General features: G+C 42.4%; 1 protein-coding gene across 1 annotated transcript; it reads left to right on the forward strand.

Moving 5' to 3' along the window:
* Window positions 1–2870: 2870 nt before the first annotated feature.
* LOC127558174 (transmembrane protein 109-like) lies at window positions 2871–4691 on the forward strand. Its single transcript, XM_051991403.1, has one exon. The coding sequence runs from the start codon at window positions 2913–2915 to the stop codon at window positions 3444–3446; it is 534 nt and encodes a 177-aa protein (XP_051847363.1). The 5' UTR covers window positions 2871–2912; the 3' UTR covers window positions 3447–4691.
* The last annotated feature ends 10712 nt before the right edge of the window (window positions 4692–15403 follow it).

The raw sequence follows: 15403 nt of genomic DNA on the forward strand, positions 1-15403 counted from the left end.
TTTTTTGCCGATAATCTTTGGGAACAAGGTCCCATCGGCTTACCTGGCAGCATAGGATGGTTCTTTTTTTTTAAAGCTCACTGTTGCAAAGATCCTCAAGTCTTTGGCTCTGGGTCTGAAGTCAGGGAGACTCGTGGCCTCAGACACTAGCTGTGTGACCCTGGGGAAGTCACTTTGCCCTGTGTGCCTCAGTTTCCCTATCTATAAAATGAGCTGGAGAAAGAAATGGCCGATCATGCCGGTATCTCTGCCAAGAGGACCACAGATGGGGTCAGGAAGAGTTGGATGTGTTTGAAACGACCAAACAACAACTTAGGCTTTGCTGTCATTCCAGTGACTTCAGAGAATCAATCAGCTCCTTTTTGAAACTGGCCCATAGTTCCCTTGGTCTAGGGAAGCAGTTTTTAACTCTTCTTAAGGTCATGCACTTCCCCATTTGGCAGACTGATGAAACCTTTGAACTCCTCAGAATAACATTTTCAAATAATTGGAGGAAATGCTAAATTTCAGTGAGAGATTATTAAAAAAAATTTTTTTAATCCAAGTTCACAAACACCTTGAAATTTATCCCTTGTTAAGAATCTCTGACCTAAAGGTGCTTCATTTTTTTTTAGCACCTATGTGACAATTTTTTTGTTGGTTTGCTTTTTTTTTTTGGGGGGGGGGGCAACCAACATACATCTCTACCACCTTAAACCCACTCTTAAAAGGGAAAGGCAAGTTAACACATATTTTTTTTTATTAAAGCTTTTTATTTTCAAAACATGCACAGGTAATTTTCAACATTCACCTTTGCAAAACCTTGTGTTCCAACTTTTTTCCCTCTACCTCCTCCCCTAGACGGCAAGTAAATATGTTAAACTTGTGCAATTCTTCTATACATATTTCCACAATTATCACACTGCACAAGAAAAATCAGATCAAAAAGGGAAAATGAGAAAGATACAAAATGCACACAACAATAAGAAAGGTGAAATGCTATCCTCTGATCCACATTCAGTCCCCACAGCGCTCTCTTTGGGTACAGAAGCTCTCTTCATCACAAAACCATTGGAACTGACCTGAATCACCTTGATGTTCAACACAGATCTCTTAAGCACCAGGCACTACAATAAGTTCTGGGGATACAAAGACATAAACAGTTCCTGCCCTCAAGAACCTCACAGTCTAATAAGAGAGAAAAATGATAATGAAACATAATTATCCAACTAATGACCACATCTCATGGCAAATGTAACATTTTGCACCTGGTTCTCTCTCCTGCCCTGGGAAGAGGAAATCATGTTTATTCATCTGTCTAACTGGACCAAAATTGGCCACTGCAATTAGTCTGAATCTGGCAGCTCTTGGTGTGATTTTCATTTGTCTTCTTTGTAGTCAGTCCATGTTTTGTTTTTCTTCACTCTGTATCAGTTCATGCCTGCCTTCCTGTGTATCTCTGCTGGAAACAACTGTCATTGTTTCCTGATGCTGATAAAAATATTCAATTATGTTCATATCTACCACAGTTCAGCTATTTCCTAATCCATGAGAACACAATACATTTCCTTTTATTTTATTTTATTTTTGCTACTATAGAAATATTAGTTATGAATGCTTTGGTCTGTGTAACACTCTCTCTTGGTCTCTGATATCTTTATACCTAGTAGTGAGCATCAACAAACTTATCTCTAACTGGATATCCAGTGACATCATAACCTCAACATATCCAAAACACAACTCATTATCTTTCCCCCTTAAACCCTCTCTTCTCCCTCTTTCCCTATTTAGAGAGTGATCTTCCCAGTCCCTCAGGCTCCCAACCTGGGAATCATCCTGTACTCCCCTCTCACCCCCCAAATCCAAGCTATTGCCAAAGTTTATCTATTTCACCTTTGCAGCATCTCTTGTCTATTTCCTTTGGTAATATCTCTTGTCCATTTCATCCCTGCAGCCTCTTATCTATTTCACTTTGTAGTGTTTCTTGGCTATTTCACCTCGGCAGCCTCTCTTGTCTCTTTCACTTGGTTGTATCTCTTGCCCATTTCATCTCTGCAGCCTCTCTTGTCTATTTCACTTTGTAGCATCTTGTCTTTTTTTTTTTTTTTTAACCTCTGGAGCTTTTTGTCTATTTCACTTCTGCAGCCTCTCGTGTCTGTTTCATCCCTGCAGCCTTTCTCTATCCCTTCCCTTTCTGGCCTGACACAGCCCACCCTCATAAAAACCTTCATCACTTCATTCTTGAATTAAGATACGCTGATAGGTCTGCCTGCCTCAAGTGCCTCTCCATGCTAATCCATCCTCCTTCAGTCTCCACAGTGATTTTTCTAAAGAGCAAGTCTGATCATGTCATCCCACCCCCTACTCAATGAATTCAGTGGCTTCTATTACCTCCAGGATCAAATACAAATCCTCTTCTTGGCATTCAAAGCCCTTCATAACTTGAGCCCCTTTCACCTTCCCAGTCTCTTATACTTACTTCTCACTATATACTCTTTGATCCAACGACATTGGTCTGACTGTTCTATAAACAAGACCCTCCATCTTTCCCCTCCAAGCATTTTCTCTGACTCCCCTATGCCTGGAATGTTCTCCCTTCTACACTTTGACCATGGCCTTCCCTGGCTTTAAGTCCCAACTAAAATCCCATCTTCTTTAGAAAGCCCTCCTCAAACTGACAATTCTTGTACTTTCCCTCTGTTAATTATTTCCTGATTATTCTTAGTAAAATTGGGATGTACACACACACACACACACACACACACACACACACACACACACACACACACACACACACACACACACACACACACAGCACCGCGCAGGCGCAGACCGTCGCCGAGCTCCCAAGTTGAGAGGGCGAAGCGGGCCTCGGCGCGGTTACGGCGGATTCCCACGCCAAGGGCCGACCTGGCCTGCGCCCCAGAGCCGCCATGAGATCGGGCGGCGGCTTCGTGATGGGGCGAGTTCCGCCCGAGGCCCTCTTGATGGCCTCCGTGGCCCTCCTCCTCGTCCTGCACGCGGCAAGTTCCCAAAGGGACTTCCACTTTAGAAAACAGCCGAAGAAGGACCCGCTGGCCGACTTCCTGTCCCAAACAGCGGCGGCCATTCGGGAGGCGACGGAAGCGCTGCTCGGGCCCGAGCTCATGCACTTCTTGGCCGAGATCTTGCCGACCCTCTCTTCGGCCATCTCGGAGCTTTGCTTCGTGCTCTCCCGGGTCTCTGCGCGGCTGCTGGACGCCGTGGGGCTGGAGGGGGACTACCTCTCGCGGGGCTTGAAGCTCAGCCCTGACGAAGTTCAGGTCCTCCTCCTGTGGGGACTGGGGGCCCTCGTGGCCTACTGGATGCTGGCCCTGCTGGGCCAGGGCCTGAAGCTGCTCCTCTTCCTCGTGGCCTTTGTGGTGGTGGTCAGGTCCGTGCTCGAACTCTTCCGGGGAAGGGAAGAAGAGCCTTGGGAGGCCATCTGACGGACCGAGGGGCTGTACTTGTCAGGCAGAGCGGGACCAAACGGACCACTGCTGATCGGCGGAAGGTGCGGGGGTCCCGCGGCGTCCCCCTGTGGACAGAGGGAGCTGAGGCGGCTCCTCCCGCGACAGCCACCCTTGTGTCTTTCTCCCGCAATCAGGGATGCACGGCCAAGCCCAGCAGCCGCCGGGGAACTCTCCAAGGTCCTTTCATCCCGGCGGCAGATGTTGTGGGGGGGGGGGGGCGGTCCCACCAGATTAGGATCCCTGTGACCCCCTCAGTGAACTCTAGACCTGCAAGTGTTCCTCATTCAGAAACCACTCCCTCCGACTCCGAATATGGAGATTTTCCATCATATAAACTAGATCCACTAAACGCCTCGTATCCAATCTGACACAAGTATTAGGCGCCTACTGTGTGCCAAATACTGGGCCAAGCTCTGTAAAAATTAAAAAGAAAAGTACCTACTCAAGGAGGTGGATGTTTTTATCCCCCTCGGGGCCTACGGAATACAGAGCCCGGAATATAGTAAGTCCTTTAAAAATACTCATTTGGGGTGACTGATTGTAAGGGGTGAAGTGGGATGGGGTAGAATATAAAATGCCCAAGGTGATTGAAGGCCAGAAAACTACTAACTGGCTGTAGGGGAAGACTTCTTGAAGGAGGCAGAGTTTGGAAGCCAGAGATTCCAAGGCCTAGAAGGAGGTGAGAAGGGAGCGTGTCAGACGTCCCAGCCAATACAGAGGGACAAACAGCTCACCGAGGGACGGCCGTCAGAATACTGCGGCTTTCCGGAGCTAGGCCCCAGCAAGCAGCCTGTGCCCTAAGTTGGGCAAAACAGTAATCCTTCCTTCCCTCCCTGGAACGATTTCACCCTTTAAGAAAACATTCCTTGAACCAGCCCTAGTTGTTCTTATTTTCCAAGGCCATCCACCACATATTCACAGTCCCTGTTCCTCGTCACCAATGTGTACCGTGTATTCCTGTCGCAGACTCAGGCCCTGTACCTGACCGGGTGCACAACCCCCAAGACTTGAGACAATGACTGTTCCCATGGCACCCAAGACCGTCTGTATTGTCTTAAAATGCCAACCAGAAGATCCGTCTCAAGACCCCAGAACGATGACGTTGTGGGCTCACCCCTTTCATGTATCTAAGTAACCAGTATCCTTCCTAGGAGAGGGGCTTCTGCCTGCAGGGGTCATTTTTCTCCCATCTGAAATATTAAATTTTTGTTTGTGTTCTTACTCTCCTAGCTCTAGCCTGCTCCATTTTGGATAGGGGGAGGGAGGGAGAAAAATTGGGAACACAAGGTTTTGCAAGGGAGAATGTTGAAAACTATCTTTGCATGGATTTGGAAAAATAAAAAGCTTTTAAAATAAAATAAATTTTAAAAAAAGAAATGGCAAAACACTCCAGAATCTTGGCCAAGAAAACTCAAATGAGGTCACAAAGAGTTGGACACAACTTAACAACTGGACTGGACAAGAAATTATCATCAACTGAGATAATAATTGTAAGGCATTTAGCACAGCGTCTGGCCTCTAGTAAGCACTGTATAAATGTTAGTTATTATGATTATAAAACTCAAGTAATAATTGTACAGTGCTTTACATAGTGCCTGGCACATAGTGAGTGCTATATAAATGTTAATATTTTTATTTATTATTATTTTAAGCTTCACCAGTGTGAGGGAGGTTTATGAAGAGAATTAACTCTCCTAATAATGGGACAAAAAATAGGATGTAGAGGACAGCTCCTAATCAGGACCGATAAGCTTTTTTTCAGTCATGTTTTTATCTTCCAACCCATGTCAGATATCGGACCTCTCTAGGCAGCTGCCTTTTGACAGGAGCTGGGCTCATTCCCACGGAGCCCAGCTTTACATTTCTGGGTAAAAGCAAAAAAAAAATTTCAATTTGTTTTTTCATCTTTTGAAGAGAAGCGAAGAAGATAAATTGTGATATAAACTTTGAAAGAAAGGGTTTTTAAAAAGGAGAATGATCACTGTGTCTTTATTATCCACATGCTTGGTTTCATTTTGTGTTAACTCCTTTTTTTCTATTCTATCCTTGGTTGCTTTAGAGTCAGTATTCAATTCTATGATCATTTATTAAGTGTTTACTAGATACTAGATGCTGCGATAGATTAAAAAAGTTCCTGCCCTCAGAGAGTTTACAGTCTACTATAAGAGGCAATTTGGAAGCAAATAAATTGATATGAAATAAATATAAAGTAATTTTGATAGGTGATGGCATTCATGAGTATTAACACCTGGAGGATCAGGGAAAGCTTCTTGTAGGAAGAAACTCAAGCTGACCATTAAAAGGAGCAAGGGATTCATCAGAGGCAAAAATAAGAGTGTATCACAGGACAGCTTATCCAAAGATATGGAAGTCAGAGATAGAATTTTTTTAATCAAGAAAATGTTTTGTTTAATCAAGAAAAAAGGACAATATAATTTGAGTGCTTGGAGAATACTCTGGATATCTGTAGCTGTATTCTGCTTAAGGGTCAAGAAATCATTGGTGCTAAACATGGTATCATATGATGTTTTATGACTAAGAGGTTACTTGATTAAGCTTAAAGTGATTTTAGAAATGACTACTCAGGGGGCAGCTAGGTGGTGCAGTGATAGAGCACCAGCCCTGAAGTCAGGAGGACCTGAGTTCAAATCTGATCTCAGGCACTTAACACTTCCTAGCTGTGGGACCCTGGGCAAGTCACTTAACCCCCAATTGCTTCAGCCAAAAAAAAAAAAAAAAAAAAGAATAAAATAAAAGAAATGACTACTCAGGAAGAGAGCAGAACCAGAAGAACAACAGATAAAGAGACCAGAGTGCTGTAAAGAACTTGAAAAGAAGACATTGATGGATTCCATGACCAGTCACATCCCCAATACTGATGGGGAAGTAGTACCTACTGGTAGCTAGTCTTCTGACACAGAATAAGACATTTAAGTGGGGCTGGCAATGTTGTCACACTTCTGTAATCCCAGCTAATGGGAGGAGGCTGGTGGGTCGCCTGAGTTGGGAGCTGCAGTGGGTTGTGGCCATCAGGCATCTGCATGGATCTTGGCAATAATATGGTGAGTACCCCCAGGAGAGGGCCACCCGATTGCCAAAGGAGGGCCAAACCAGGTCAGAAATGGAGCAGGTCAAAGCTCCCACGCCAATCAGTATGGTACCAAGACTATGAGTAGCCACTGCACTTTCAGCCTGGGACAGAGGAAGGAAGGAAGGGAGAGAGAAAGGGAGGGAGGGAAGAAAAAAGAGGGAAGAGGGAGAAAGAAAAAAAGGTAGAAGGAAGGAAAGGAAAGAAAGGATAGAGGAAAGAGAAGGAAGGAAAGAAGAGGAAGTAAGGAAATCAAGAAAGACAAGGAAGGAAGAAAAGGAAAGAAGGAGAAAGAGGGAAGGAAGAAGGGAGGGAGGAAGAAGAGAAGAGAGAAGGAAGAGAAGATAAGGAGGGGGAAAAGGGAAGGAAAGAGGAAGAAAGAAAAGAGAATGAAAGAAAAAAGAAATGAGCAAAGAAAGAAGAAAAGAAAAGGAAGAGAGAAGGAAAGGAGGGAGAAAGGAAGGATAGAAGGAAACATTTTCAGAGATGAACAATGTGGCTTTTTAAATTTGTTTTGCTTGTCTCTCCTAGTTTTTTAGAGGGGAATATTTTAAATTCGTGAAGCGGGGCTATGGATTATTTAGGTCACTGGATAACAAGAGCCACAGTAGGGCAGAATTAGCCTCAGGAAGGCCTGACAAGTCCTGCCTCCCACACCTATAGATTGTGTGACCCTCAGTAAGATCACTCTAACCTCTAAGGCTAAAATGCAGAAAGGCTATCAATCAGCTTTGGGAGAGGGAGTTTCCTCACACAGAAGTTCTTCTAAACCAATGAAGTAGAGTCACACATAGGAGTCAGGAAATAGAAGGCAAGCAATTATAAGAGAGGCTGAGGCTAACATGAAGACAATCAGGGAGACAAAGGGCCATAGAAGGACCAGTTGGGGGCACTGGGGAAGCGAGAAGGTTATCATCATCATCATCATCATCATCATTTTTTAGTATTTGAAGGGTTATTAATCAGACAACTAGCATTTATTAGGCATCGATTGTGTGCTAAGTGCTGGGAATACAAGATAAAAGATAGCTCCTGCCTTCCGAGGTGGTCTTTTCCTTTTATTCTCCAAGAGGACCAAGATATCAGGGGGGTGATCACGGTCACCCCCATGACATATGAGTGAGTTGGATTTGAGGGAGGGAGAGCTGGGCAAGGTCCCCAGCCTCACTCTCCAGAATCATCTGAGTCCCGTGGCCAGATCTAGATCAAGTTGAGTGGAGATGGCCCTGGATGCAGTGGGAAACCTTGGCCTTTGTAAGCTAAAGTTTTCAGCAGATCTAGGTCATGTCTAATGGGGGGTGGGGGCAGAGGAAGATAATATACAAGTAACTATGTCCAAACATTTGTATAGTGCTTTATCTAGTTTGCACAGAATTTTATAAATATTATCTCGTTTGATCCTCAAAACAACTCCAGAAGATGGGTACTATTATTATTCCCATTTTGCAGAAGAAAAAACTGAGGTACCAAAAAGTGAAGTCATGGAGTTACATAGCTAGTAAGTGTCTAAGACAGAATTCGAACTCGGGTATTCCCAAGTCCAGTTCCAAAGTTCTAAACCAATGAGCCAGCTAGTTCAAGTCCTGGATTCACATTTTGCTTCTAACCCATAATGTCTGTATGGTCCTGTACAAATCACTTAATCTCTCACTTAACTCTTTGAGACTGTAAAGAATAGGTGCCTGCCTGTGCTGATGGAAGGAGTTTCCTGACCCTGGAGTTCCCTACACCAATGAATTACAGACACAGAAAGCACTAATAAATTATAGAAGGTTCATTCCTCTGGAGTCCCAGCTTATTGACCAGGGAAGATTTTAGATATCGCAAAGAAACAGCACAAGTTGTGCCCTAGCCTAGATCATACTGTCGTCTGCAAAAATCTGGCATTTATGATTGTAGACAGAAGGGGTTCTAAACTTGGTCTGAGGGTCACAGAACCCTCTTCAGAAGCTAGAGACCGCTCCTCCGAATCATTTTTGTTGTCTACATCCATGTTTGGATTTCCATTTTCCTCATTCGATTTCATTTTCAATTCTAAATTTCCATCAAAGATTAGTAAAAATACAGAGCTAAGTCTTTTTTCTCATCCAAATCCATAGAGTCCTTGAAATCTATCCTTGGACCTTTGGACCCCACATTAAGGACCCCCTATCTAGGGCTCATATGCCCGAGTTATATGTCCAAAGCTCAACATCCTACATAAAATATCATCCTGCGAACACAAACCCCCAGATATCCCCGAGAACTCAGCAGCGCGTTATCTCCGAAAGAACTGCTGATCACAGTCATTCAGACATAGCACCAATGCACACAAAAAAATTAGGAATCACTTTTCCGATAAGTGCCCTGATATTGAAAACTCAGAGGTACCGAGTTAGGTAGAAGGAAGGGCTCTCAAAATACAGAGAGCTGCTGGAAGAGCTCCAGACTACATGAGAAGGGAATGAAATACATGACCGACCGTCCATCCCCTTCATCCTTTTTTGTGACTGGAGTTGTCCTGAGCATGCTTTTAGTGAGCTGGCTAAAGATGAGCTTCCATCTCACTCCTTTTATTCAATTACACAAAGCAATCATTTTATCCACCTGGGCAATAATCCAGAAAACACTAAATATAAAAGAATCATAATTGGAAAGCACCTTGTCCCTGGACCATTTCTAGCTGAACTCCATCGACTATAAGAGGAAATAATATGGTACCAAATTACATTAAAGTTTCAAGTCTCCAAAAAATGCAATTTAATCGTTCTTTTCGACAAAAAAAAAAAAAAAAGAAAAGAAAAAGAAGATGATAACTGGTTGATCAGAATTTAATGCGTACTTTTCACAGGTAAATGAGAGATGTAGATTTTATTTTTGGAAGGCACACTGCACATTTTAATGTAAGATCTGATTAACTTTGAGCTACGTTAGGAAACCGAATGGTCATTGAGTTCTATGCTAGCAAAAATTTCAAGAGTCATTTTCAAAGCCATTGATTGGGAGGTGAGCCAATAGCCAAAGGATCAAACACAGCTATTAAAGGCTATTTCTGACATAGCTACTGGACATTTCAATCAATGTATTAAAAAAAAATTTACTGAGGAAAAAAAAAGAAGCATTTTATATACTTTTCTACAAACAATTACTCTAAGAAAACAAGCCCATGAATTTGCAAATACTTAATTACTTTTAGTTATAAATGCAAATTGTTAGAGGCTACTTAAGCAGAGAGAAATTAGACTGAGTCAGAGAGGTCAATAAGGAGGGGGGATTGTCAGTTCTGCAGCTGGTACCACCTTCTTCTTCCTGTTTATTCAATCTGAGGGGAAAAAAGACTTTTCTTGCTTTTTCAATTCTCAAATGATTTCTCAATTTAGAGTGAATTGATCCAGAGAATGAAAACGTGCTTTCTTGCATCCACAGAGGAAGCGACTGCTAACAAACCCTAGTTTATCACTTCAATGCTCTCTGATGAATCCAGGTGCTTGAGAAAATTCCACCCAACAGTTTGACTCGAGTGATTTTCTTAAACCCTCATCAGCCAACATACAATTCTGCAATGGCTCATTCATAACGCTGAGATTTAATTGAGTTTGTGTGATTGATTCTGTGGCTTTATGAAGGGAATGATTGCCGGGTGCCCACGTCACAGCCAGCTCTTCAACAGTCAAGGACTGATGTTAGTACCAAGCACTTTCTTTATTGGAAAGAAAATGAGCCGCAAATGAATCTCAATAGAACCTCAAATAAGGTACGGCGAGTCCTTGGGATTCTGATATCTCTCCCAATAAAACTTTACCCATGTTTGTTTTAACAACAAGTTTCATTTTTTAATCTAGTTGAAAAGATTTCATATATTTTATTTTTTTTAATAGTTTTTAATTTACAAGATATATGCATGGGTAATTTTTCAGCACTGACAATTGCAAAACCCTTTGTTTCAACTTTTTCCCTCTTTTCCCCCATCCCCTCCCCAAGATGGCAGGTTGACCAATACATGTTAAATATGTTAAAGTGATTTTATATATTTTAATAAGTTTTCCTTCGATTGTATAAATTTTCAGGTTTTCCTCACGTCTTGTTTTTAACAGAACAAGTATTTCAGAGAATAATCTCCCTTTTCTTTATGAAATTGATCCCCCTTTGGAAGAGATGAAAAGTGAACAAAAATACTTTATTGAGTCATTATGTCTGAAACTGCATACAACATTCTGCCCTTATAGTCTCTGCCAAGAAGAAAGATTTATGATTCATTATCTGCTCTCTAGAATTGTTATTGCCTCATAGCGTAACAGATTTAGAAATAGAAAGGTCAACTTGTTTTTACATATGAAGAAAATGAAACCCCCAAAGTGACATGGAGCTAGTGGAAGAGCTGAAAGGTTTTGAACAAAGACCTTTCCTTGTGTCCAGATCTAGCACTAACTCCATTTTATTTCCAATGCCCTGTTGTTTGGAGCTCAATTTCCTTTTATTGTGAGAGAGAGAGAAAAAGAAAGAGAGAGAGAAGAGAGAGAGAGAGAGAGAGAGAGAGAGAGAGAAAGAAAGGAGGGAGAAAGAAAAAGGATAGAGTGAAAGAAAGAGAGATACAGATAGGCAGAGAGAGAGAGACAAAGACAGAGAGAGACAGAGACAGAGACATCAAGAAAGAAAGGAGTGAGAGAAAAAAGATAGAATGAAAGAGAGGTATAGATAGGTAGAGACAGAGGAAGGCAGAGAGAGAGAGAGGAGAGAGAGACAGAGACAGAGAAACAGAGAGAGAAGAAAGAGAGACAGAGACAGAGACACAGAGACAGAGACAGAGAGACATAGACAGAGACACAGAGAGAGAGAGAGAGAGAAGAGAGACAGAGACAGAAAGACACAGAGAGACAGAGACAAAGAGACACAGAGAGAGAGACAGAGACAGAGAGACAGAGACAGAAAGACACAGAGACAAAGACAGAGATAGAGAGACACACAGAGAGAGACAGAGACAGAGAGAGAGAGACAGACAGACACACACACACACACACACACATCTTTTTTCTTATTTCTTTGAGAAGGGATAAAGAGATGAAGAATTCATATGATCTGCTGGTATCCAAGGGCCCGGATAGTGACTAAATCTCCTGGGGTGATTTGATAGGAGGATGCAGAATCCAAAAGCACTGATGGGCTTCAATCTGTCTCGTAAACGTCCATGTGGATGAGATGGAAGACCCATCGGACTATTTAAAATCCAAATATAAAATAACTATTTTTATATTGTAATTTAAGTCAATTAGTGGAATGAACAATTGCTCATTAAATCAATCTCATAACATGTAGCAAATACAAGTGCCTTTTTTAATTACAGATTTCTGGGTTGGAAGAGACCACAATAGCTGGCTAATCCAACCGACACCTGAAAAATATCATTCCCATTATATAATATGGCCAACAAAGAGTTCCTCCACACCCCCTCCTGCATGAGGTTCCTCCAGATCCCAGTGGCCCCCAGCCGCTCATGGTCCTTCCCCAAAATTACCTTTTATTTACTTGAAAACCCACACATGTGAACATGCTCTATGTTTCCTTCTACAGAGTGTAAGCTTCTTGAGGGCAGGGACTACATAATGCTTATCTTTGTCTCCAGTGTGTCCCAGTTCATAGAATGCTGGGTGACACATTCTAACTGGGTAACCCCGGGCAAATCACTTCACCTGCAAAAGGGGCAGCTGGGTGATACAGTGGTTAGAGCCCCAGCCCTGAAGTCAGGAGGCCCTGAGTTCAAATCTGGCCTCAGACACTTAATAGTTCCTAGCTGTGTGACCCTGGGCAAGTCACTTAACCCCAATTGCCTTAGGGGAAAAAATGGTATAGGCGACTCGGTGATTTCAGGCTCACAGAAACTGTCCACCTGCTTTAGCAGAGGGAGTTTCTTAAATGAATGAAATCATAGGGTCAATCTATGTCCTAATCCCCATATCCAATGCAACAATCAATCATTATCATATATTAAGCCCCAGGCAGTGTGCTAAAATACAAAGAGGCAACAGACAGTCCCTGCCCTCAAGAAGCTTCCAATCTAGGAATCTGGGGAAGGGGCAGGGGCAGGGGTGGGGAGGGGGGGTGCGGGAGAGGGGGGAAGGAAAAGGGAGTGGGGGGGGAGAAATTTCTACAAAGCAAGCTATATACAGGATAAATAGGAAATAATTCACTTAGGGAAGGCGTGGGAATTTAGAGGAGTTGGGACAAGCTTCATGAAGAAAGTAGAGTTTTAATTAGAACTTAAAGAAAGTCAGGGAGGTCCGTGTTCAGAGCAGAGGAGGGAAATTGTTCAGGTACGGGAAAAGTGTCTGAAACCGAGAGGTGAGTAGTTTGTGTTGTCAGACCCAAGGATGCGTGTTGGGGAGCAAGGTATAAGTGTGGAAAGGTAAGAGGGACTAGATTATGGAGGGTTTTGAATATCAAATAAAAAATTTTTTATTTGCTCCTGAAGGTGATAGGGAGCCCCTGGAGTTTATGGAGAGGGAGTGATACGGTCAGACCTGCTTTTTCAGAAAATCACTTGAGTGACTCAGTGAAGGATTGATTGGAGCTTATTGATTTTTGTTGACCTGTGATGAGAAGGAGCCTACCAAAAACGACCTCTGGTGGAAGTCCATCCCACTATTGGACAGTTCTGTTGGGAGGAATCCTTGCCAGCAAGCTCAAGTCTGCCATTTGATGTTCTGTCCCGTTCCCACTGCCACTAGTTCTATCTTTCGGGTATTCTTTGGGGGCAAAATGGAATAAAAAATTTGGAGTCAAATGGAGCAACCCTAATCCTTCCGCACAGTAACCTTTCAAACACTTAAAGGCAATTATCATGCTTCCCTCCAATCTTCTCCTCCACATAAAACATCCCTTGTTCTTTCAGTTAATAATCACATTGTGCATTGATTTGGTGTTCTTCCATATACTAGCTGCTCCATTTTACAGTGAAGGAAACTGAGGAAGACAGAAGATAAGTGTTTTGTTGTGGGAAGTAGGCACTATTATTATCATCATCTCTATTTTACAGATGAGGAAACTGAGGCAGACAGAAATTAAGTGCTTTGCCCTGGGAAGTAAGTGTTATTATCATCATCCCTATTTTACAGATGAGGAAACTGAGGCAGACAGAAGTTAAATGCTTTGCCCTGGGAAGTAAGTGCTATTATTATCATCATTGCTATTTTACAGATGAGGAAACTGAGGCAGACAGAAGTTAAGTGCTTTGCCCTGGGTCACACACGCAGGATCTAAGAGTGGATTTGAATTCAGGTCTGTGAGAGGTAAGAAGGCTCATCATCTCCTTATTCTTAGGAGCCACGGCGCTCGTCCCCTTTGCCAAACAGGTCCAGGATTGCAGGGAGAATTCCAGGAGATGTGGCGTCCATCCTGCTATTGTTATAAAGTCTATGACCTTACAGGCGATTAACGGCCACATGGTCCATTGACATCCAACAGCTACAGTAATGGCCGTCAGCACAGCAAAATCTTCAGCTGAGGAAGTTCTGAAGGTCAGACGTCCTTTCCAGTAAGCATCTTCCAGCAGTGCACTGACCCAATTACGATTCTGCTAAACTTGCTGGGTATGGAAATGTGGGCGTTGTTAATGCTCTTCAGACATATTACGGCTTTATTCAGCCTGTAAGTAATTAAGAAGAGCACAAGTTCAGCTCTGCTGAAACCAGTGGAATGGAGTGGTCAGCAGAGCCCATTTCAGTGACTCTGCTCCCTTGGTATCTGGCAGAGGATAAAATGGCCCTGTCCCCGCCCTCGGCCCTTTCCACTTTTCCCAGGATTCAACTTTACCTTCAGCAGAGTGCTATAATTATGGAATATAAAGTCACTTGTGGCTAAAATTTGTCCGCTCAAATCTTTGGTGCTGAAAATTCTATTTAGTACAGAAGATTCAAGTTTAGTGAGGAGAATCTATTAATATCAATTAACAGTTTGGAATTAATGAATAGTTGGAAAATTGTTTCATTTCTCTCAGCCTCAGTTTCCCTACTTGTAAAATGAAGATAATAATAGCATCTAACTTCCAGGGTTGTTCTGGCTCAAATGAGATATTTGAAAAGCATCTAACATGTAACAAATGCTTAATAAAACTTTTCTTCCTTCCTTTTTTCTTCTTCCTTCTTCTTTTTTCTTCTTTTTCTTCTTCCCCCTTCATTCTCTGCTTCTTTTCCTTTCTTTCATACTTCCTTGGCTACTTTCTTTCTTCTGTTATGTTTCAAAATTAGGGTAAACTGAGAGACAGTGGTCTGAACAAGCAGTGACTAATAAGTTGAGTCAATGGCTTTGATTGATGATGGAAGACCCTGAGGTAGGGCCCATTAGCCTGCTTATAGTTTGGGGGAGTACATAGTTGGATAAGGGGAGAAAATAATGCAATTGGTTCCAGTGGGGATGAGATCAAGATTGGTTATTTTACTTTTTATTTCTTATTCTATTTTTAAAGCTTTTTATTGTCAAAGTAGATAATTTTCAACATTCACCCTTGTAAAACTTTGTGTTCTAATTTTTTTCTCTCTCCCTTTCCCCCACCCCCTCCCCAGACGGCAAGTAATCCAAAAGTTGGTTATTTTAAAGAAAGCAGGCTATCACGCCAGTGTGGGTTGCTCTCTCTGACAATTAAAGAAGGTTATTTTATGCGTCCCATTGTTGAGGTTCAGGACTCCCCCAAATATATTGGGGTTCAGATGCCCCAAAAGAATTTGGAAGCTTAGATAATTTTTAAGTCAAGAGGCTAAGTTTTATTATAATTGTAATGCTAATTAAAGCAGGCTAAATTCAAAAAGAGGAAGATAGCAAAGAGCAGAGAGTCCATTTATAGAGAAAACTGTTAGAGATGGAGTTGGGGGTACAG

This window comes from Antechinus flavipes, chromosome 3, assembly GCF_016432865.1.
Source record: "Antechinus flavipes isolate AdamAnt ecotype Samford, QLD, Australia chromosome 3, AdamAnt_v2, whole genome shotgun sequence".
NCBI classification, from domain to species: Eukaryota; Metazoa; Chordata; class Mammalia; order Dasyuromorphia; family Dasyuridae; genus Antechinus; species Antechinus flavipes.

Coding starts and splice junctions, on each gene's coding strand:
- LOC127558174 (XM_051991403.1), top strand. CDS start 2,913: ATGAGATCGGGCGGCGGCTTCGTGATGGGGCGAGTTCCGCCCGAGGCC.